We start from the raw sequence: 25,034 nt of genomic DNA on the forward strand, positions 1-25,034 counted from the left end.
CACACAGGAAATCTGCAAACATACATTACAGCAATGATCTTGTATTTACTACATGCACTGAAGATGGGTAATGCAATTTCAACAACCTCTAATAAATTCCAACAGTGTTTGTATCATTTTACACGACTTTCCCAGAACATGTCCACAGGTATTCCCTAGCATGAAAACTCAATGTTGTTGACCAGGTATTCTCATTTCAGATATGTCTATGTCTGTAGTGTTATTTACCTCTTGAATTTGCAAAATCATGCCCATAGGGATTCCCTAGTCTGACAGGTCGTTTTTGTGGACCAGGTACTCTCATTTCAAATATGCTTGTTGTGTTATTCACCTCCTGAATTTGTAAGTTTAATTTCATGAAAAAATAAAACACGTGTAAAAAAATCTGTTTAGTTAATGAAGTGTGGCTATCCTTACAAAGAAATTGGATTTTCCTCTGAAATGATAATACAAACTGTAAGTCAGTTAAATTAGTCACAAATGGGTGTCTGTATTTTAATCAGGTAACCCCAGAAAGATTTTGGGTTTTACATTAGCAGTTCAATTTAGTGCCACAAACAAAATGTACAGTAAGTGAAATATTGGTATGATACTGAGCTCTTTTTTTTCCTTCAAAACAAGAAAGCAATTTTGAGAAGTTAGAAGCAGCACAGCAAGAAGCATCAGTTATACTAGAACAAAATAATACTTTTTACTCACCACCACCGAAAGTAGAGAATAATCTTTCAGAACCATCATTAGAAATGGAATAAATTTCTGTGTTCTACATTAAAAAGTAAACAGTGCCTTGAACACAAAAAACACAAAAATGTAAATTTTAATGCATATGTTATAGAAATAAACACATTCCTCATCTACTAAAAGATAAAATATTGATTGTCAAGGAAACAGGCTTATGATTAGTTAGCCCTGAAAAGTTACCTTAATGACCACATTTTCAAATGCGTCAAATGATGCCTCCAGTTTGACAGATACTTACAAATTGTGCTGCAGACAGTAGTGTGCCGAAAGCTGAGTTATTTATCAAGTAGCAGAAAAAATACTACAAAACATGCACTAAGTACCAGTTAGAACAACAAACGCATGCCAGGAAGAGGTAGCTTATTCTACTTCCAAGCAGCAGTTAAAAAACAACATGCCAACAGCAATTTATCTTGGTTAATTTCAGCATTTTACAGCCATACTTACATTTCACTTCCACCTCATTAAATGCAAGCAACAGATCATACACATTTACAATGCTAAAAGTACAAAGCTGAGACAAAAATAGGCAACATGCAAAATGTAACCATACCCAACATAAAGTCAACAAGAAGTGAACATTTTCACACCCTGGCAACATTTTCACAAGTATTTTAATACTGACATGTTTCCAAAATATTTACTTCACACGCTTATACAACACAATGAAACTTTGAAACAAAAACTCAAATTATGCAAAAAAGTATGAAATAGCTATTGCATACATAATAAGCACTTGACAACCCAAGTGATAACAGAAACAGAGAATAGGAAATGTCATTAATGCTGAACATACCTAACACAAAGGGATTAAGCAAAGTTATTCATCTCCTTCGCATCTTTTACATTGCCCCCTTGGCTCTATTCCAAAAAATAATAATGTTCTATATGTTTTGACAGTGGTGTTCACTATATTTTTGCCTGCTATTGTGCGAATGACAGCAGTTACATACAATTTCCTTTTGCAAGCCACATTCTGATAAAAAGAAGTGCCATCACTAACTCGTCATTAAATTTTGGTGTTTTGTTGCAAAAATATTTGTGTGTGAAAAAGTAAAATAAACACTATTTCTTTTTTGTGTGAACCACTTCTTTGTGCTTAATATTCATGTTTCAGCAGAATTGCCTTCAATCTCTAGTACAATAAATTCAACAGAATACAGGACATGCCTTACAGTTTTGTAGAGAAATTTATCATTTCCGCAATAGTATTATGACTTCACAGTATCAGTTCTTTCATTTCAATAGTTTACTAAGTGATAGTAATGCTAGAATTTCATTGTGTACAACAGTACATCCATGAAACAAGCGTTTCCATATGACACCAGCTTGACTAATATGAAGGGATGCAAAAGTGATAAAAGAATGTAATGCATAATTTATCATCATATCACACTCTTCCCCCTACACTCATACTGGGTGTCTGTATGTCTGTAAACAAAACTTCTGTTTCAACATGACTGTCGGTCTACATAAGTAAAACGTGTTTTAAATTTTTGTTGTCAAGATTTTGGTGTGTATTGTTCTGAACGTGCTACAACAACAATTCCGTCTTAGGGTCTGCAGAAAATGAGAAACAACATATTATTGGTAGAAACATGGTACCTAACTAGATTACAAATTAGTGGCCCCTAATAACCTACAGTGTCCCATATATAATTTTATTTTTCTCGCAACAGGCAAATAATCATTCTGACAGTATCAGTACTGGGATTTTCTTACTGCAAACGTGAGATTTATGCTTATTTCTATCTAGCATGTAGCCACAGTATCTATTTTTAGCATGCTTTATGTAATTAGCATTAAATTTATACACCAAAACAGTTAGTAGTGTACTAATACACTAAATGTCAATTCTAAAGTAACAATAAAACGAACTAAGGAAAGCCAAAACTGCAGTAAAAAGCAGCTACAATACCACACTAGTATTCTGTTATGCACCATGAGCATTTCTAGCAAGATTACTTTCAGGTGCAGATGGTATGTTCTAGGTTAACTATTCATCAACATATGCGGCTTTGTTGTAAGGTTTGATAAAAGCTTACATGAAAATTATCAGCTATTATCAGCTGCTTAAAAGAAGCCTGTCTAGCAATCCATTACAAATAGCTAATAATGCAGGCAATCAAATAATTAAAGAAACAATTTTGCACTTTTGAAACGGTGAGACAACCCTGCTTTTTTAAAACATATCTAGTGTTTTCACTTACACCCCACAAAACGATACACTCACAGAGCACCAACACACTATTCTAGAAATGCACGGAACACTATCCTCAACATAGAAGCATTACTTTCACTGTTAGAGTTCAGCTGTAAGCTGCACTTCTGCACTACAGTTATCATGCTAACACAAAAATATTATAAACTGGGATCAAGGTTCGAAATTATTTATTTCTATTTTTTCAATAAATTGAGGGCAACTGGCTGAAAAAGCATTACTTTATATTATATCATCAATACTGTAAATAAAATTAAATGACAGCCAATTTCTGAATGTAGAATGTTATATGAGGAACAATAGTAGTAACTGTGCTACCAATCTAAACCCTAAAAATTGGTCATTTTGCGATATCATCTTTAAATAATTACACTATGATAAGAATATAAATGTGCATGAATTTGCTTGACTTCCAAAACATTTTAATAGCATATGCACAGATACTTTTTTGCAATACTCTGTAACATTTTAGTTCCAGTTACTCTAAGTCCTGGGGATTTTGGTTTAATAGCTACTCAACAGGGAGAATTCATTTTATAGTTTCAAATCAAATGAATATTAATATTTTCACAAACCACTAGCATGACCACATCATCTTCAGACTTTTCTGTACGTGACACATGATATTGTGTAAATTGTTGGTAGAATATTTCCATAAACAGGTATCACTTTTGCTGGAGCCATCAGTGTATATCAGTTTGAATGACTGTTTTCTTTCATGTTTCAATTTTCAGATGAAGAATGGCCTTTCTCATTAATGATGCTCATTCCAGAATATGTGATTAATAAGGATGGAAAATCAATAACAGACAGTAATTATGTCTATGAGGATGAATCAGGACAGACATAATTGTCTTCTAGTGATTAAGTTGTGGTCAGAAACAATACCGGGGTGTGTGTGTGTGTGTGTGTGTGTGTGTGTGTTTTAGCGGGTGCGCGCGCACCTGCACCCGCATGCGGGTGCAGGTGCATACATGCACGTGCGCCTGCACACACACACACACACACACACACACACACACACACACACACAGCCATGAGTGTGTGCACTTGCATACCACTAAATATGTCTGTATTACACTGCCTGACGAAAACTTTAAAAGCTGAGAGGGTATGTGATGTTATTTCAGTGATTACAAAATCATATCAAATTTGCAAAGGGAGTAGCACCCATCCTATCAGTATGACATTGCATCCCCTCTGGTCTGGATGCATGCACTGATTCAGTTAGGAAGGATGACATACAACCAGAGTATTCTCTCCTGATACAAGCTGGTACAAAATTGTTTAATTGGTGCTTGAAATTCTGGATAAGGATTCTGGGGCAGAGTTGAGTTACACATATGTTCTATTGGGGGAAGATCTAGAGATCTTGATGACCATGGGAGTACCTCAACACACAAAGACAGTTCATAGACCCATGTGAAATGTGTGTAGGAGCACTGATCTTTTGAAAACTGGCATCACAATACCAGCATATGAGAGGTAACACATGAAGATGCAGGATGCCCTTGATGTACTGTTAAGGCGGCACAGTTCCCTCAGTCACTACAAACTGTGATCTGTAGTCATACCTGATGCTCTCCACACCAGACACCAGCAGTAATATCCCTGAGCCTCTCCAAAACATTGTAAGAATGGAACCTCCACAGATTGCAGCCATACTTGCTGATGATGCTCTCCTGGGTAATGCAGACCTGTAATTCACAGCTGAACATGATATGATGCAATTCATCAGCAGTCCATACATCACAATCACATCACCACTCCAAACACAGTTGTTTTAGTGTTGTGGTGTTAATGGTAGCCAATGAACGGGTGGTAATTCCCCAGTCCGGCTGCTGCAAGTCTGCAACCAAAGGTGCAGTATGATGCAGATTGTTGCAATGAGTCCATTACTTGTTCCCGAGTGACTGGGGCAGATGTGAAGGAGTTACAAGTGCTAGGTACATAATACAGAGATCCTCCCTTGTGGTTGTCAGAGGCTGTCAACTGGAACCTTGATAACTAGTGCACCTGTTCTCACAATCCCATATAATCCAACATTAGACCACTGTCATATCCGAAGGCCCCACAAATCTGGATACTGCACAACTTTACCAGTTGCGCAAATAGAGACCCAGAATGAGGCCCCTTTCCAACTGCATCAGCTGCTGATAATGCTGCCTCACATGAGTATGTGGCATCTCCATATCATTTACAGAGATCATTCAACATCTGACACTGTTCACGCCCCTTATATAGTCTACAAGATCTGATAACTACACTAAACTCAAACAACACTAATGCACTCTGGTGGTCAGTCTATGTGTCACAGATAATTGTAGCTTAGTCATTTACATTCCAACTGATGGGTGTGTATGTATCCGAAGTTACACGTGCGTCCAACTATGTCAGACAGTGTCTTTTTTTTAACAATAACGGTCCTTAACATTTCCTTCAGAATACTACCAAAAGTACCCTTAAACCTGCTGATATCATCAAGTGGATTTACGTCTTCCAGGAAGTCTTCAATGTAATCACAAATCTAGCCCAACTCTGTAAGGTCATCTGTTGTTCATTAAATAACAGTGTAGAACTTTACTGAATGTGTTCTGCACATCAAGGAACACAACATCAGTGTGTCATTGTCTACAGTTCTCTGGATTTTACAAACAAATAGGGTGAGCTGTGTTTCGCAATTTCTCTGTGAACAGAACCCATGTCTTTTAAGGAAATATTTTTTTGCAATAAGGTCACAAGCTTAAAGTGCGTTCCATAATCCTACAACAAATTGACTTCGGAGATCTCTTTCTACTATTCATTAGTGTTTTCCCCAATTTTTAGTTGTGATGTCCCCTGTACTTGAATTTTATTTTTATTTAACTTCACAGCCATACACGCTGGCCGGTGTGGCCGTGCGGTTCTAGGCACTTCAGTCTGGAACCGCGTGACCGCTACGGTCGCAGGTTCGAATCCTGCCTCGGGCATGGATGTGTGTGATGTCCTTAGGTTAGTTAAGTTTAAGTAGTTCTAAGTTCTAGGGGACTGATGACCTCAGATGTTAAGTCCCATAGTGCTCAGAGCCATTTGAACCAGCCATACACCCTACCAGTCGCCGCAGTCATCGGGTACGTAAGAGAGTGAAGTCATTTGTGCCACCTGTTTGTGAGATGTGTAAACTTTATTTTGCATGTGAGTGAATTTTAACTGTTTCCACCTCACATTTTCTGGTATGGAAAGTCAGGAGCAGTCCAGTACTTGCCTAAACCAAAATGGGAAACTGCCTAAAAACCACACTTGTGCTAGCCTGTGCACTAGCCACAGTCAATCTGCTGAACAGATTTGATCCTGGTCTGGCTCACCTTCCTGTCTTGTACGGTATTGGATTGCACGTTATGCTATACAAACAGGTCAGACTGGCGTCAGAGGTATACTCCTACAATTGTGTGTAGCTGTCCCATGACGAAAACTGAGTGGCATACAGCTTTTTTCAATTGCTGCTCCAATAATACACAGTAAACTACTGCTAGAGGGTGAGCAAGTTCCACTCTAGAGTGATTTTAGTTCATCTTCTACTCCACAATTACTTTCCAAAACTTATGGCATTTCAGTGTTCATGTGAACATTTAAAATGAGAAGCTTATTAGAATCTTATGCAGTGAAACCATTTCAGAAGACCTAATTCAGTATTTGTTTTCTCTTTGTCACCTTTAATTTCAGTGCCATTATGGCCATTTGGTGACTAAATAGCTGATTTTGATCCAGTTGCTGACTTCACATAAAATTAAAACTTATTAGGATTTTTTGGTCAAATCGATTGGCAAAATTTTAGTTTGAAATTCCAGAATGCTCCTTGTACTGACTTTGGTTTCATTTAGATTTTGTTTGTAAAACAGGGTTTGACTTTGCTTAAATCTGTGATTAATATCTCTCTGATTTTATAGCAACTTTCTAACATGGCTATTGAATCCAATTGTCTTTCCATCCCCCACAACTCTGCCTGGCACATACATGTTTCATTGATTTCATTAGGGGTCCACATCTTTGTCTACAGAGATAAATACTCAGTGTACACTGCTCAGACACTCCTTACAATACCAGTAGTCATTGACAGTATAACAGCCTTATATTTGAACGTGTGACTGCCTTCAATAGCAAATGCATACTGCCATCACCTATACCTGTAAAATTCTTGACTGGTCTGACAACTGGGGTATTACATTCCAGTCTCACATTTTCTGTCATCCAGTACCATGTTAACCCCTTTCTACAATTTGAAAAAAGAAGAAAGTGTTATATAGACCTCATAAGGTTGATGAGCACGCCCAATTTTTTCATCTGCTATAAACTAATATTTTATCTGCTGTGTTACCTTTTGAGGCTGCATACAAGTTTTCTCTCAGAATGGTGGATTTATTAACTGGGTGAATTCTAACATTATCAGCACAAATAACTGAATGTTCTGTATTTTTGTGATGTTTCACTCATAAACTATGGAATTTATTCACAATGTCAGTCTTCAAGTATGGTCTCTAAAAGAGGACCATTTCCTGAATAGTCTGAATAGAGTGAAGTCATTATATTGGTTAGCCTCTAAGGATTTTAGATATCAACACTATTTTTATACATAAGCTAAGTTTGAAATGAGGATATCACTACAAATTTTATTACAACAGCTGTTCATTTACTAGCTGACTAGTTTAGGGCTTTGCCCATTTTCACAAGACCCCTATTACAGAGAACACAATTTGTTATGGGTGGATGTGGATAAAAAGGTATCAGTGATAAAATGGTTCACTTTGTATTTAGGATATGGCTGGTGCGCACAGTTCTATTTATGTCATCACACTTAAATCAGTACGTATACAATAGCATGCACTACCAATATGTAGGGAAATTCCGCATGTAAAAACAGGATTTTTCTGTGGTTCATACCTCAAATTCTATTGATGTAGAAAGGCAGTGTCAAGTGTTTTTGATAGCCCTTGGGCTAGGGACCATTTGTATACACAACAGAAGGATCATCTTACTGTAACTATCGCACAATACAAGGTCAAAGTTCAAATATTACACACTTCCTCCAGCTTGGGCAAATGGAACAAATCAATTGGTTATTTCTGCATTAAATGTGGTCTATAGTGAGCTTTGAGGGGTTTGGGCTCATGGAGGCACCATTTAGTTCATGGGGAGTTCCTGAGAAAACCTGAAAAAAAATTTCACAATTTTTCACGATTTTTTCACTGTCAGCAGGAGATATCTACATAACTAACTGCAACAAATTGCTCAAATTTTAACAGTATATTCTCTAGGCATTTATTTAGAAGTGTTATCTTCCCAGTTTCAAAAATCTTGGTGCCCCACTTTTCAGTCAGAGTCTTTTAAACAGGAGCATTTTCACCTTTCCATGCTCAATATGAGCATTTTCCCACTGTCTGTATCTCATATCAGTTAAAAAAAATTCACAGATCTAGTTACACCTTACAGTATTACGTTAATGTATTTGCATAATACATATTGCTCTTAATTGCGTTATCTTCATTATCCAGCATGATGTGATCCACATGACAACAATATTGTATACATAATGGAACATTTGATCTTAGTGAATTACACTTTGTGTCACACTGGCTTATTTATCATAGGTGTTGTCATATTTGTTACAGATGTTGATGCAAAAAATTTTGTTATAAGGTTTTATATAATCTATGATATATCCAACTTATTTCATAATATCACTAACTTAAGTTCCATGTAGACACAGTGTTCCATCACATGACAGTTGTACAATAACATTCCACTTCCTTTTCAAAAGTATTTAAGAGGAAACATATTGTTTCGCTAATATTTCAGTGGGATCCACATACAATAGTATTGTTGTGCCCTTATAATTTTCAGTGTATAGTTTGTAGTATTGATTTGGTGATTAACGCAGGATGGAGTGCCTTTAATAAGCTGATTAAGGTGCTATAGAAATTTTTTATGAATTTTTTGCTGCACAATTCTGTTTGCTCATTTAGCATTTGTTGTGTGTGCTTAGTAGTAAGAATGTACATTTGCATTTCTTTTAAAATGTCCATTAATTGACCTCTGAAGACATTACGTAAAACAGTGAGAGTTGTTTTGATATTTTCAGCATAGCATTCATTCCCTCTGAGGTGTGTGCCGAAAGCTGAAATGTTATTTTTGCTCCAGTTTACGTGTTCCCTATATCTCATTTTAAATGATCTGCCTGTCTGTCCAATGTAGGGTTTACGACCTTTTGTAAATGCCAGAGTGGTTATATCATTGTGTTTTATCTATTTTATGAGTGATGTTGGCTCTTAATGCAATGACATAAATAGAACTGATCACACCAACCATATCCTAGATACAAATTATATAAGTTACTACACTATGTGATCAAAAGTATCCGGACACCCCAGAAACATACATTTTTCATATTAGGTGCATTGCGCTGCCACCTACTGCCAGGTACTCCATATCAGCAACCTCAGTAGTCATTAGACATCGTGAGAGAGCAGAATGGGGCGCTCCGCGGAACTTGCGGACTTCGAACGTGGTCAGGTGATCGGTTGTTACATGTCTCAAACGTCTGTACGCAAGATTTTCACACTCCTAAACATCCCTAGGTCCACTGTTTCCGATGCGATAATGAAGTGGAAACGTGAAGGGACACGGGCAGCACAAAAGCATACAGGCCAACCACATCTGTTGACTGACAGAGACTGCCGACACTTGAATAGAGTCGTAATGTGTAAAAGGCAGTCTTCTATCCAGACCATCATGCAGGAATTCCAGACTGCACCAGGATCCACTGCACGTACTATGACAGTTAGGTGGGAGGTGAGAAAACTTGGATTTCATGGTCGAATGGCTGCTCATAAGCCACACATCACACTAGTAAATACCAAATGACGCCTTGCTTGGTGTAAGGAGTATAAACATTGGACAACTGAACAGTGGAAAAACACTGTGTGGAGCAATGAATCATGGTACATATTGTGGCAATCTGATGGCAGGGTGTGGGTATGGCGAATGCCCGGTGAACGTCATCTGCTACTACGTGTAGTGCCAACAGTAAAATTCAGTTCTTGGATACATGTCATTCTGTAGGGCTTCATCCCTATATAGTGTAAAATATGTTGACAAGACATTCACTTGTTGCAACAATTTTTGTGTCCAACTTCTTCGGACTTGGAACCATTTGTGCTCAAATATCCATACTCACAGCAGGTGTGTGCAGATATGGGGATCAATCCTGTTTTGCATTTTCAACTGACTTTGTAGTATGTTACTTGTCACCAAACCCTGTATACTGCTCTTTGCTCGTATGAAAATGATAGGAAACATCTTTGAAAAAATGTCCCAAGTTTCTTTAAACTGGGTGTCAATGAGCAGGCGGGCGCCAATGGGCAGTCTAGTACTCAGGGCCGGTTTTTCATGTGCCACCCTGTACTACTACTACTACTACTACTACTACTACTAGTATTATTATTATTATTATTATTATTATTATTATTATTATTATTATTTACTGGTCTGTGTTGTTATTACCAATGACCTTAAGATTTATGAAAATCTGGCTCAAATTATTCTTTAACTTCTATTTTTGTTATTATTATTATTATTATTGTTATTATTATTGTTGTTGTTGTTTATATTATTATAATAATTATTATAATTATTTAAGTAAACTGTAATTCAAAGATTTATGTACATGTAAAACCCTGAACTGATGTAACAGAGGGCCGAAATAAATAAAATATTATTGAAATATTTTATTTCTGATAAAGTGTAAATGAAAATACTTAACAAGGAGATATTGGAACCAATATTAGCTTCAATGAAACTGAAAAGGATTTCAGAAAATGTGAGAAACCGAGGTATGAAAAATGATAATAGCATCTGGAAAATGACAGTGCTACTTCTTAATATGCATCTGGTCTGTATAACAACTTGACTCATATACATAAAAAAATGGTGGCTCTTGCATCACAGGGTCAAGAACAACATTATTTGTTTGCAACAAATGTTGGTTATGTTTGTAACAAATGTTGGATCCCTCTAACTTTTAACATAATGCATTTGAAAACGGTACTAGCATGATCAACCTCTCAGGCACCACTTATAATTCCTGGTAACTGCACATAAACTCTCCCATGGCTAAGAAGTCAATAGAAAAGTCAATAATGCTAGTTTTGGCATGAATATTACAAAGAAAAATAATGTCGAACCGTGCTCCCAGTATTTCTCGTACCTGCTGCTTGTTGGCGCAACCTTTCTGCCCGTGTTGTACGGGGAGGAGGCACGGGAGGTGCATTTCCACATAAGTGTGACATGCTTCGTGCAGCATCCATGCGCCGTAGCTGACTGTCTGCTCCTACTGCTGCCAGGTGGCCTGTGCTACGTGACATGCTTTGGGAGGACCCCAATGCCAGGCGCTGTCGTGGGGCAGGTGTAGGAACAGCCACCTGGCGCCGAGGGAATCGAGGCTGAGACAGCACATCCAGACGAGACATCGACAGCGCCCTACCTGGCGAGCGGCTCGGTGCCCGCCGACTGCTGGAGCTGGGTGTTGTATCACGAGGTGATGGTATCGTTGGCATGAGATCTGTCTTGCGTCGATTAACTCGTACAATGGTCTGCGCTGCATTCTGCTGCTGTCCATCTGCTTCTTCACCTGTGTCAATAGTTCTCATTAGCAACAGTGGTGTGAGATGATGCAATCCTAATCAATTAATTACATATATATTTAAATGTTACACCCAGTTTCCCATTATTCACTAGGCACACTCAAATAACAATTCGGAGTTTATCAGCCCACTGCTCAAGATTGACCAATCCCATAATGCAGATATAAATGTGCTTCATGGTAATAAATGTGTTTCATATCAAAATAAGTTACATGATATAACATTACTTCAATTTTACACTCCCCTGTGTTTCGTTTTGTAATACGGGCAATTTCATCTATCCAACTAAGTAACTGTACTTGCTTTCCTCCATTTTTTGTGATATTGATAACGCAACATTGCTGCAAAATAAATGAATAACACAAATATTTCACAAAACTGAGATATGAAGGCGCTATTTTAATTACGAATGTGTATACATTAAAAGTATATGTTATGGCATTATATGGTTGTGACTATTGTCATACTAATGTTTCTTTTACTGGTAACGATAATTCATTTATACTAATTAAAAATACTGTATTTCTTGTTGTTGACATATGAGAGTTATTACAGATTAAAAGTTGGTGCATGCCACATAGCAAGTTAGCAAAGCCAAAACATTAACCATTCATATACATTACACACATAAACAAGCAAGATAATTTAGTCATACATCACACTAGGCAGGCGTACAAAAAACTGAAAGAAGCACATAATTCTTCATCAGATGGTATAGTAAAGTTCAAAAAGTTGTTTCCAAAACAAGCTAAAACTTAATTAACACTGGCAGAAAAGAATCATTCACAAAACAACCTATCTACAACAAGAAAAGTGGAGTACAGTCAGATTCTTAAGCAGGTCAATCATTAATCTCATTCCATATTTCTTTTACATGCCATAAAGTTTCTTACACAAGTTAAAAAAAAGAAAGAAACGGGGTGAATAAGAAAGACACAAACTATGTCAGCATAAAAGAAATGTAAAATAATTACTTCCAAGCAACAAAACGTAAAGCTCACAACAGGGGTTTAAATGTAATTATATTTTGTGGTACATGCCTACTGACTGAACTTATTTTACAGATCATGCAAATTGAATTATTAGGTGGCAGATTTCTGCCTTGCAGGAATAAAACTAGAGGAGTGAGCATCTCTGCACATCTCAACTCACCACCAGCGGAGCCGCTGAAAATACTGGCAATATTAGAGGAGGGTGTTTGGGGGGCACTTGAAAAGCTACTTCCATCTTTTTTCACTGACAAAGTAGAGTCTAAATCAAGTTTTTTCTGGGGAGGAGCCCCTAAATCAGAGCTATAAACACCAGAAATGCTTTGGGCACGATGAGTGGCAGTACCCACAGGTTGAGGAGATTCATTCCAGTGGAAAACTTCGTACATTGAAGTGGACATTTTCATATCTGAAAAAAAGGGTTGAAGATTGGTCCATATTAATAACCATTTTTGTCATTTACAGAGTGGATGATCTGATTTCTGCAACACTGAGTAATGTTCTGAAGTCACAGCAGTAAGATATTCTTGAAAATAGCAATATACCAATGACTACTGAATTCACCAGAATGTAGGTGCTCTGATAGTCTTGATTTAAACGTCTGTAACAGAAAAAGGTTTTTAAGTTAGGTAACTGTAAATCAGAGCACCACTATATTAAGTGTTTTGAATGCACCTTGGTGAAAATAAACCGCCCCATACCTTTATCATTCAAATATCAATATATAAATGACCTCAAAATTTCTTTGAGAGTGCTGCACAAGAAATTATGATCACATATACTCTGTCCTTGTCATAAAATGCATGTGTTGAGGCTTACGAAATACTTACACTACAATAAAATGTAGAAGGAGAAATGAGTCATATAACTGACACAGGAGGCAATAACAATGCTGGTAAAATATGCTGTCAATTTATGTAGTTTTGATACGATTTTGCCAAGAATTTCTAAGTTGAATGTAACAGTCAGCATACAGAGTGAGAACAAATGGGTAAGACTATAACAGAACTTCCAGCAACAACAAGAATCAACATCTCGTGACCCACACATAAATATCCTATCTGATGTTATTTTACTACCATGCAGGCAGTGTTTGATGAAGTAGGATACGCCTACTCCCCATTTCATTTATTCATGCTTGCTCATCTCATCATCTCTTGATATCTCATATACACCTCTAAGGCAATGCACTTGAAAGAGATAATGCCTGATTTATAATTACATGTTACTACTCTTTTCTGACTAATTGGTCTGCTTAATACAGAATCTCAAATAACTCATTTTTCCACAAAATAAGACACTGTTAACATGTATTTTGTGAAAAATCAAACACAGGTTTGACTACATCATTGTCTGGTAACTAAAATGTGTTTCCCAGTGAGAATGAGAATGAATTATGATCACCATCAAGGAATATAAGCTGCATCTTTGTACGCAATACGGAAATCATTTCATTTCATGGGAAATTTTGGTAACCACCAGTAACATTCCTTGTACAACAAATGTTTGTCAAGCACAAACTCTAAGCAAACTAAGTCATAAAAGATGCAAAACAACAATATCTTCTGACTAACAAGAAAATACAGGTGCTTTGTATTTTATTCAAAGAATACATACAGACAATGACTGAATGTATCCAAAATATGTCTCTCACTGACAATAAAGTTTGTTGATTCAGTGGGGAATAATTAGGTAAATAATGAAGTTTTGGCACTCCTGAAATGCCTTAAACAAATAGTATTAGAAATGTTATAAAGGAAAAAAACTTTTAATATAACACCCCACAGTAAATTTTCATTTAATCCTACCTCTAGGTAAATTTCGGTACACTTTATGTGCACTGTCAGCTTTCACAGCGTAATGAACAATCAATTAGATTTCAAGCATGCAGCTGTGCAAATTCATACTCTACCACTGATATTTTTGGCTTTGTCCCTTCTAGCCATCCTCAGAATGAACCAAGAGACTTTGATATGGTGTCAAATGTGGCCTTACATGTTCCACTGTGGCAGTACTGAGCATGTGAACCTGTACCACAGATGCTGGCCAGCAACAAATACCTTGCAGACGTATGCCCCTAAGGCAGGTGGAGGTGTTCAATGCATCTTTAGTAGTGACAGAACCATGCTGACTTCTCTGCAATTTAATTATAGCAAGTGCCAGATTACATGCACTGCCCAAATTAAAATAACTCTTATAATTTATTAAATCTTCCACTAATCAAACTTTAGTGTCTTTCTTAAACATAAGAGTCCCAAAACAATAAGTAGCTCGTATCTTCATATCACTGTAGTCCACTCATATCTTCAAATCACTGTAGTCCACAGAGTGACCAATATTTATGTGCACCACCATGGGTGGCCGTGCATGTTAAAGCGACTGCTTCCAGGACAGGGAAGTATCATTGCCCTGGATCGAATCCACATGATTGATTAACTACACGTGGTTGGTGTGATGGCTGGCCTGGATGTGGTTTTTAGGCAGTTTCTCACATCACATTAGGTGAACAGTGGGCTGGCTGCCATGTCCTGCCTCAGGTACATGCTACGTAAACATTTAGAACACTCTGTCACACTTGCATGCAGCATTTACACTATGTGCAGACAGATTGGGTATTCTGCATCTGCCCTTTAGAGAGGGGGGGGGGGGGGGAAGTTGGGGGGGGGGGGGGGGGGGGAGGGCGGCAGGGGTGAATAGGAGAGTAATGACCTCAGCTGTTTGGTCTCCTTAAACACTTACTCAGTGTCACCATTTGCAAAATGCAACTCTTTGATATCAGCCAGCATCTGTGGTGTAGACTTGCACATGCAGCACCTCCAGGATGGAGCACATAAGGGCTCTCTTTGCACACTGTCGTCCATCTCTTGGTTCACTTGAGGATTGAAGAAAGATACACTCCGCACTCCGTCTTCAGGCCACGAGTGGCCTACTGGGACTATCCGACCGCCGTGTCATCCTCTGTGGAGGATGCGGATTGGAGGGGCGTGGGGTCAGCACACCGCTCTCCCAGTCATAAGATGGTATTCTTGACCAAAGCCACTACTATTCGGTCGAGTAGCTCCTCAATTGGCATCACGAGGCTGAGTGCACCCCGAAAAATGGCAGCAGCGCATGGTGGCCTGGAGCTCCTCAATTGGCATCATGAGGCTGAGTGCACCCCGAAAAATGGCAGCAGCGCATGGTGGCCTGGATGGTCACCCACCCAAGTGCCAACCACGCCAGACAGCACTTAACTTCGGTGATCTCAGGGGAACCGGTGTTACCACTGTGGCAAGGCGGTTGCCAGAAGGAAGATACACAGCCAAAATAATTGAAAGAGTTGTAATTTGCATGGTTGCATGGCCTAAATTTAATAAATTATCCAATATGCTTGTTCAAAACATGCATATACTCTCTTCCCATTTTTCTCACTTCTCTGAAAGCTTGAGGTCCATCACCCGTTATTTATGTGTGTGGATTTGGCAGTGCTACTTATAGCAAGAAGTTGCCCTTTTATCTATTTTCATTTGGTTTGAAGTTTTAATACAAAGTTTGTAAGCAGTCTACATTATCAAGAAGAATAACATCTCCACAAACACCTTGTACTAATATTTTCTTATGCTTCTCTCAGTTTTATTACATTCTTCGACACTGCCTTATCCCAAGTGATCAACACTACTTATATCTTCTGACTTAGGTCTGACGACTTCACAGAAAACATAATGCTCTATAACCAGCGTTTCCTAGTAGCTGCTACTTGCATTTAATTACTATATTTACAAATTACTTCTGAAAACTGAAAATAATTCAGTTTCTTTCATCTTAAAGTTTTATATGGGTCTATATATACACATGCTAAAATTGTTCTTTTCATTACTTTTTTTTGGCAGTTTTAACTACTGCAGAAATTTTTAAGAAATTTCACACTTCATACTGGAACAGTTGCTCCTTAACTTGCACCAGAACATGCAAACATGAATGGTGATATAAGCACAAACAAACTGAAAAATAATTCTTGAAATGCTTGTCATAACAATCACAACAAATGTAAAGACAATAATTTAGGCATGTAGGATGGACATTAGGAATACAGCTCATGTTTTTCCTTATGCAGTTGTTTCTACCTTATAAGACTCAGAAAGACTCAACTCTACGTAACAGCATGAACAATAAGTGGAACACATTCAGAGTAGTGGCTCATTGAATTTTTTTTTTTTTAAGTACGTTATGACACAGGATTTTTTCCCTTATTCTACTGGTATCACAGCATCTTAACTGGATTTTTTAAATGTAGCATTATATCTGCAACAGGAACATGGCTTCAAAAATGTCTGCCTTCACTTGGCACACAAATATTTTGTTGTTTAACTGTTTCTTGCTCAGATCTGTACTTACATGCACAAATCTACTGCATAATCAGCTTGCATGAACATTACATACAAACTCTTCCACTAGAAGCAGTGACAGCATAATAACAGTTATCTATCTTTTACATGTGATCACCACAATAGAAAATGGTTTATTCATTTATACAGCTTATCAATTTATTGAAAGATGAAATGAATGTATGAACACAGTTTGTTAACTGCAACATGTGCAACTGACCTTCACCTGGCTTTCGGTCTAGGCCACTGGCAGATGTTGCTCTCTTCTTGCCAGTTCCATCTAATTCTCGCTCAGATGAACGTCGAGTGAGTGGAGTAGCCGTGAACATCATTACATTACTTGTTGAAGTTGCCCTGTTCATTGAAAAAGGTAAAAGTCACAATAAGATAATACAGTAGTGTTACTCATACAGTTTTATTATGACAGCCCATTCAGGCCAAAAGATAATGTTTTATACCATATCATACCACATATTAAGGTGAGCCTGCATTCCAAACAGCATTCAGTAAACATTAAACCAGCTTAACTGCTATTTTTGCCTACGTTCTTAAATCTGCTGACAGTTTGTGGCCAACTCAGTCATGGTTTTATGTAAGAATCCACAAAATGGAGTGTTTAAGTTTGTCATGATTATTTTGTGACACTTATGTGACAAATGCTAATTTTGGTTGTACCACTTGAGAATGACGAGGCCAAAACTAGTTATGAAAAAAATTAAATTACAACTGGTTTTATCACAAACAAAAAAGTGAGGAGAGAGAGAATCCACCCCCCCACCACCACACACATAGACTAACTGAAAGTAGATTCCAGTTAGTTTCCGTTATGAGTTTAACTAGGTAATGGATTAGTTCAAACACTCAACATAAAAAAAAATAAAGGTGTTAAATACACATTCTATTATCACATAGGAAAGTCTTGGCTGGGATGTAAATAATAACTGAGGTCACAGAGCACTAGCTACCTTTTAAATGAAGTGCTGAATGCCAGGCAAGCACATAAAAACTACCCATGAACATTGACTTTTTTGTTGAATAGAGTGGTGAGAGTGAGAGAAAGAGAGAATGGAGATAAGTAAGGGGCAAACAGAAAGAAAGGGAGGGGATGCAAATTGGCTGAAAGAAGAGTAAATAAAATAAATAATACAAGAAATGATATTATGATTACTGCTGTGATGGAGGAAGTAGAAATATGATTAGTTTCTTATCACAGTCAACACGTCAACGTAATTGTAGCAGTAATATCTATTATGTTTCAATTAGTCAACAACTTTCACATTTTGCAGTAATGAGGAAAAATATCAAACAGAATATGAACGCACCTTTTATGTTATTTTACATTTTCCTAACCATTCCAAATCTAATGATCGACAAAATAATGTATATGTCCAACCAACGATGTACATGAACTTATATCCCATAGTATAATATAACCAAGAAACAGCACTATTACAATTTACTACCTATGATTCGCTTTTGCCTAGTAGTTGGGTCTTTATAAAAGAAAACTCATTGTTTAATATGTGCAATGTTCAGCAACTGACAACCCAGATGAACCAAGGGGGCTACCAACAGTGTCTTCTCAATGACTGTTCAGCAAATGCTGCTGTGTACAGGCTTCTGCAGGAGGTGCCCAGTTCACGCATCCATGCTGGCTGCTGTTCATCAGTGACAAAGGCTGGAATTTCCAAGACAATTGGACATCCACTGAGTGGTGACAGGTGGCCTTTTCAGATGAACCATGTCTTACGCTCCATCGGAAAGATGGCCATTGGTGTGTACGGCATGGAACGTCTGAAAGCAAACACCCTGCAACAATTATCGGAATGTTCCAAGCCAGAGGATGGAATGTTATGGTCTTGGGAAGTTTTTTGTGGCGTTCCATGAGTGATATCATCATTCTGGAAGGCATAATGGATCAGCACAAGTATCCATGTAGCCTTGGGGACCATTTTCATCTCTGCATGCAGCTGGTTTGGCCACCAAACTCCCCCAATTTAAACTCAATTGAGAATCTGTGGGTCCACCTCGATCGGGCTGTACACATCACGGATCCTCGACTGAGAAACCTAGCACAGCTGGCTATGGCACTGGAGTCAGCATAGCGCCACATCCCTGTTGGTACCTTCCAGAACCTCACCGACTGTCTTCCTGCATGTCTTGCAGTGATCTGCACTGCGAGAGGTTGTTACTGAAACCAGTTGACAGGTGATCACATTAATGTGACTGGACAGTGTATGTACATAGACAGTTAGTGCCACTACATTTCTGGAGGTTTCTCCACATCTAAATATTAATATTTCTGCTAACAACTAACAAGGAAACCTCCCCATCGCACCCCTCTCAGATTTAGTTATAAGTTGGCACAGTGGATAGGCCTTGAAAAACTGAACACAGATCAATCGAGAAAACAGGAAGAAGTTGTATGGAACTATGAAAAAAATTAGTAAAATAAACAAACTGAGTAGTCCATGCGCAAGATAGGCAACATCAAGGAGAATGTAAGCTCAGGAGCGCCGTGGTCCTGTGGTTAGAGTGAGTAACTGCGGTACGAGAGGTCCTTGGTTCAAGTCTTCCCTCAACTGAAAATTTTACTTTCTTTATTTTCGCAAAGATATGATCTGTCCGTTCGTTCATTGATGTCTCTGTTCACTGTAATAAGTTTAGTGCCTGTGTTTTGCTACCGCACCGCAAAACCGTGCGATTAGTAGACGAAAGGACGTGCCTCTCCAGTGGGAACCGAAAACATTTGATCGCAAGGTCATAGGTCAACCGATTCCTCCACAGGAAAACACGTCTGATATATCCTATATGACATTGGTGACGGCATGTGCGTCACATGACAGGAATATATTGTCGACCCACCTAACTTGTACATTTAGCGAATGGGTAAAAAGATTCTTCTACCTTGCCCGATTTAGGTTTTCTTGTGGATGTGATAATCACTCCCAAAAAAGTGATGAAAACATAAGAGTTTGACACATAAACTGAAAATAAAAAACTAAATTTTTCACTCGAGGGAAGACTTGAACCTAGGATCACTTGTTCAGTAGCTGCTCTCGCTAACCACAGGACCACGGCGCTCCTACACGTTCGTTCGCCTTGATGTTGCATATCTTCGCATGGACTACTCAGTTTGTATATTTTACTAATTTTTTTCATAGTTCCACACAACTTCTTTCTGTTTTCTCGATTGATCTGTGTTCAGTTTTTCAAGGCCTATCCACTGTGCCAACTTATAACTAAATCTGAGGGGGGTGCGATGGGGAGGTTTCCTTGTAAGAACATGCAAGTATCACAGATGCTGAAGACACTCAAATTACAGGTCTGTGACTTTCACAACTGTCCATGAACCATGTGGAACCATGGAATGTCATGTTGCAATGAAACATCTGCAGGCTACAATTAATATCGTTTTGATTTAATTATCACACAAATATGATTTTTTATGTTTCAGTATAATGCACTGTAACAGGAAGCAGCAGAAATGGTGGCTGGAGGGGCAACTCTCCCACTAGAGTTCTCACCTTACTCCTAAGTCATCAAAGATAGCATGAATGATATGCAGAGCTGCAACATTAACCATGTTAAAGGCAGAAACTTCATAGTTGTTACTTTTTATGATGCTATCTGGATTATATCTGTGGCATAAATGATGCTGTGGCAACAGAGTGTGCTTGGAATCATGGACCAAGATGGACTAAGCCAAAAGCTTATCAATGGCACTTAGAAAAGGGAAGACTAGGTACGGGAGGACTGGTCTATACCTCACAGCTGCCACTTTTGCTGCTCCGTATTCTATGACAGCATTTTGTTCCCTCACGTAGTAATCCAAGAAGACACTTTTCATCCCAATAGAGGGTCAAGCATACTCTCCTCACATAAAATTATAATTCCTCAGTAGTAGACACAGGTTTTGTTACCAATGAACCTTATAAGAAAGACATCACCTTCTTGTTCCACACAATACAGAAGCTGTTCACACTAATCAACACATGATTGTTTCAATTTGGAGGTTACCTGCCAGGAAACCCATCTGGCACACATACTGTAAAATTGGAAAAAAATCATGCACAATGTTGTATGCTGAATCATGACTAACATTTACAGTCACTACAATGTTATCTAATGTCAATAAGTAGTTTACCAACAGAATGACTTGTTAGCAACTTCACGTGCCTGACCTGTATGAGAAGTATCGACCAGTAATATCGCAACACGTATGAACTTGCAACTCCATTTGTAGACTCTCTGCTGTGACAAACATGTATCACTACACTGGAGATCCAGGCAGCAATGAATTTCAATAGATTTAATTCCCTTACTGCCTAGAACTAAACAACTGGATGCTTTTGATCTGTGGTGTAAATTGCTAGTAGGGTAGCTATCTTTAAATAGTTTCTCTTCTGGGGTATATGCATCTGCATAATACTGCCCTCTTGGGCACATACAGCATACTCTTAGAAACATGCATACCAACTAAAGGCTATAGATATCATTTTTCACTTTTTAATATACATTTACAGATTTAGCTTGACACTCCCTTTTACACAAGACATTCCATCCTGTATTTTACATTAATGTAATGATAACATATGAAAACTTCTTTTCATTTTAGTATGACATTCTTCATTACAGTTTCTAGAGGTGCTAAGGACTGCTGCCATGTTAACAGAGTGGACTAGGGCAATCAGAGGCTATCATCTGGGCTAAGTTGAGAGGTGGTGCCCTCACTTTCACAATGTCCCATGAGAAACTATAAACATTGATTGCCAATTCAAGCATGGATTCATCAAACAATACTAGATGATAAACACAAGCAGGTCCTACCTGGAACATTTAAATGGTCTCACTTGTGGAAAAAATGGAGATAAGATAGAAGAATTTGTGCATACAATGAGATAGATTAATGTGTATGTATACAATCTTAGAAGCAATGATTACACTGTGAGTGTCCATGGGGCGAAACAATGTGCCCTAGCTTCATTTCTCAGGTGGTGAGTTGCCAGCAGAATGTTCATGTAAGGTCAAGGCTAAGGTTCCAAAAAACATTACAAAAGCAGTGTGTACAGCTTCTGTATTGGAAGAAACTGACCCAACTCTCCATTAGAGCACTGCATCCACATGACAAAATGATGTGAGTAGCGCTTGTTGCCCATTGCACGTGTTGCAGAAGCATGTGCCCAGCAGTTTCCTAACACGGTTTCATTTGGCATCATGCAGCGCTCATTCACTGAATGAGGGGCAACAGGCACATGGCCCTGTCATGTGGAAAAGGAAACATGGACTCCATATAGCTTAGTCACAACATAGTGGCACTAATGAGCCTGTCAAGCAACAGAACACATTTAGAATTAGAATTTCTCTTTAGATGCCAGCTTTCCATTTTACTATGCCGAAAGTGAATGCTTTATACCTGAGGTTCATCAAGTATTACCACAGTGACTCAGTATGATTATGTGCAACTGAACGTAAAGTGATAATCGAATACTGAATGTTACTGAAGGTCATGGAATTAGCTGTGGAAGTCTACATTTGTGTCAATGAATGTTGATGAAACAATGTTTGCATTCTGTCTGCAGCTAAAACCACACAGACATTAAGACATATTTTGAGCAGAGCAAGTGAAAAAGATTAATTATGGCAAGTGTAACAACTGATTATAAATGCCTATTCTGTTTATAATAAACAAAATAGTTACAATCCAGCTACATTGTAGGTTCTTGCGAGTAAATTGAGTAAATGAACTAATAGGACTCATTCCAGTTAATATTATCAACTGGAATGAACACAGAGAGGAAGAAGGCACAAGGTGCTGTGGTTAGCAGAGATGGGCCTTATTTGATTAAATTTCTATCTGGATAATTATTCAAATAAGTAAATCATTCAAACAAATTTATTCATGAATAAATTATTTGTAACTTACATAATGAATAATGTAAAATGCCACTGTATTCCCTGCATTTACTTCTTGTATAGATATCTATAACCAGTGTTGGTTCCTTTGGCTCAGTGGAGTTTCTATTTGATAAATAACTTGTTAATGGTTTGTACAGAAATGTACCTCAGTGGGTCATGTTTTCTTTTGCGAAAATTTCAAGAGACAATTGAAGACTTTTTTCACCTTTCTACACCAACTGCACTTACTCCAGCAATGTCTTACACATAATTTAGAGACAAATAGTTAACCTGCATTGCTGCTCATGACCCAGGGAGGATTACAACAAGCTACAGAAATGTCGAAGAAATCAGATCAGGAGTTTCAAATGATCTTATGTAGTAAAAAGAAATTTTTATTTTGAACGTGATGTGGGAAGAGAAGCTAAGGTGGAACTACAATGGATTATTTGCTAAGGACTACAGCGGAATAGATGGCATCTCAATTTTTGCTGAAGATAGTGGTGATTCGTATCGCTCTCCTGAAATAAAGACAATGTCAGGATACGTCATGTACCAATATCCTTTATACATAATAGATGTGTAGAACATATTTTCTTTAGTATGTCATGAGGGTGAATCTTCGAAAGTAATATAAATTTTTTGATGAGATGTCTGGAAAAAAAAAGAGTTCTTCTGAAAACTAATTTAAAAGCAGCAGAAAGTAAATTTTCTTAATACATGACAAAACATTAGAGCAATAAATATAATTCAATTTCAAATTTATCTATTGTTTGTAACGTTTTCTATTCACAGATAAGAAATAAATTTTTTATTCATGTAAATGAATAATATTCTGAGTAAATATTTTTATTTGTTATTTGCAAATAATGAATAATCTGTATTCACCACTTTGTCATTTGAATAAAAGTTGCCCAACTCTGATAAGAGAAGCATATTGCACATGCGCACACTGCAGATTCGCAACCTATTTGCAAGTGAGTGCAAGCACGTCATATCTGCGTGGCTGAGGACAAAGCCAAGACATCAGCATGACCACTGACAAGCACCCACATGTTTGTGTTATTAGGTGAGGAAGCATCAGCCATTTTCAGTAACTTCTGCCAACATTCATGAGGTGCATCTACATCCATTTCATATTGCTTTGCAACGTTACGCCCAGATATTTAAGCAACCTGGCTGTGTCAAGCAGGACACTAGTAATACTGTATCTGAACATTACAGGTTTGTTCTTCCTACTCATCTGCATTAACTTACATTTTTCCACATTTAGAGCTAGCTGCCATTCATCACACCATTAACAATTTTGTCTAAATTGTCTTGTATCTTCCTACAGTCTCACAACTTCGACCGCTTACCATACACCACAGTGTCATCAGCAAACTACAGCAGATTGCTGCCCACGCTGTCCACCAAATCATTTATGTATATAGAGGACAACAGCGGTCCTATCACACATCTGTGGGGCACTCTTAACAATACCTTTGTCTCCGATGAACACTCACTGTCGAGGGCAACATAGTGGATTCTATTACTTAAGAAGTCTTCAAGCCACTCGCAAATCTGTGAACTTATTCCATATGCCCATACCTTCATTAACAGCCTGCAATGGGACACCATGTCAAATGCTTTCCAGAAATCTAGAAATATGGAATCTGGTTGGTGCCTTTCATCAATAGTTCACAGTATATCGTGTGAGAAAAGGACAAGCTGAGTTTTGCACGAGTGATGTTTTCTAAAACCATGCTGATCCGTGGACATATGCTTTTCAGTATCAAGAAAGTTTAATATATTAAAACTGAGAATATGTTCAAGGATTCTGTAGCAAACTGAAGTTAGGGACATTGGTCTGAAATATTGTGGATCCATTCTCTTGCTGTTCTATATAATACTGGAGTAACATGCACTGTTTTCCAGTCACTCGGGACTCTGTGATGTCAGAGATTCATGATACATGCAGGCTACATAAGGGGCTAATGCCATAGAGTACTCTTTGTAAAACCGAATTGGGATTCCATCCGGACCTGGGGCCCTATTCTGTATCGTTCATACCGATCGGTGTAGTAGGTTAGTCTCAGCAGTGGCGTCATTTTTGGTTCTTTATCCAAATATCCTATTCAGTAAGCTTCTGAGTCCTGTTACCGAA

At 37.9% G+C, this 25,034-nt stretch overlaps 1 protein-coding gene across 1 annotated transcript in view; it reads right to left on the bottom strand.

The window, feature by feature from the left end:
• LOC124722327 (titin homolog) overlaps nucleotides 1–25,034 on the bottom strand; it is a 296,877-nt gene that overhangs the window by 62,081 nt on the left and 209,762 nt on the right. The window contains exons 6-8 of the mRNA XM_047247504.1: nucleotides 17,211–17,344; nucleotides 12,790–13,035; nucleotides 11,202–11,624 (exon numbers count right to left, since the gene is read on the bottom strand). Coding sequence (XP_047103460.1) covers nucleotides 11,202–11,624; nucleotides 12,790–13,035; nucleotides 17,211–17,344 — 803 coding nt within the window. The remainder of the gene's footprint in view (nucleotides 1–11,201; nucleotides 11,625–12,789; nucleotides 13,036–17,210; nucleotides 17,345–25,034) is intronic.

Source organism: Schistocerca piceifrons, chromosome X (assembly GCF_021461385.2).
Source record: "Schistocerca piceifrons isolate TAMUIC-IGC-003096 chromosome X, iqSchPice1.1, whole genome shotgun sequence".
NCBI classification, from domain to species: domain Eukaryota; kingdom Metazoa; phylum Arthropoda; class Insecta; order Orthoptera; family Acrididae; genus Schistocerca; species Schistocerca piceifrons.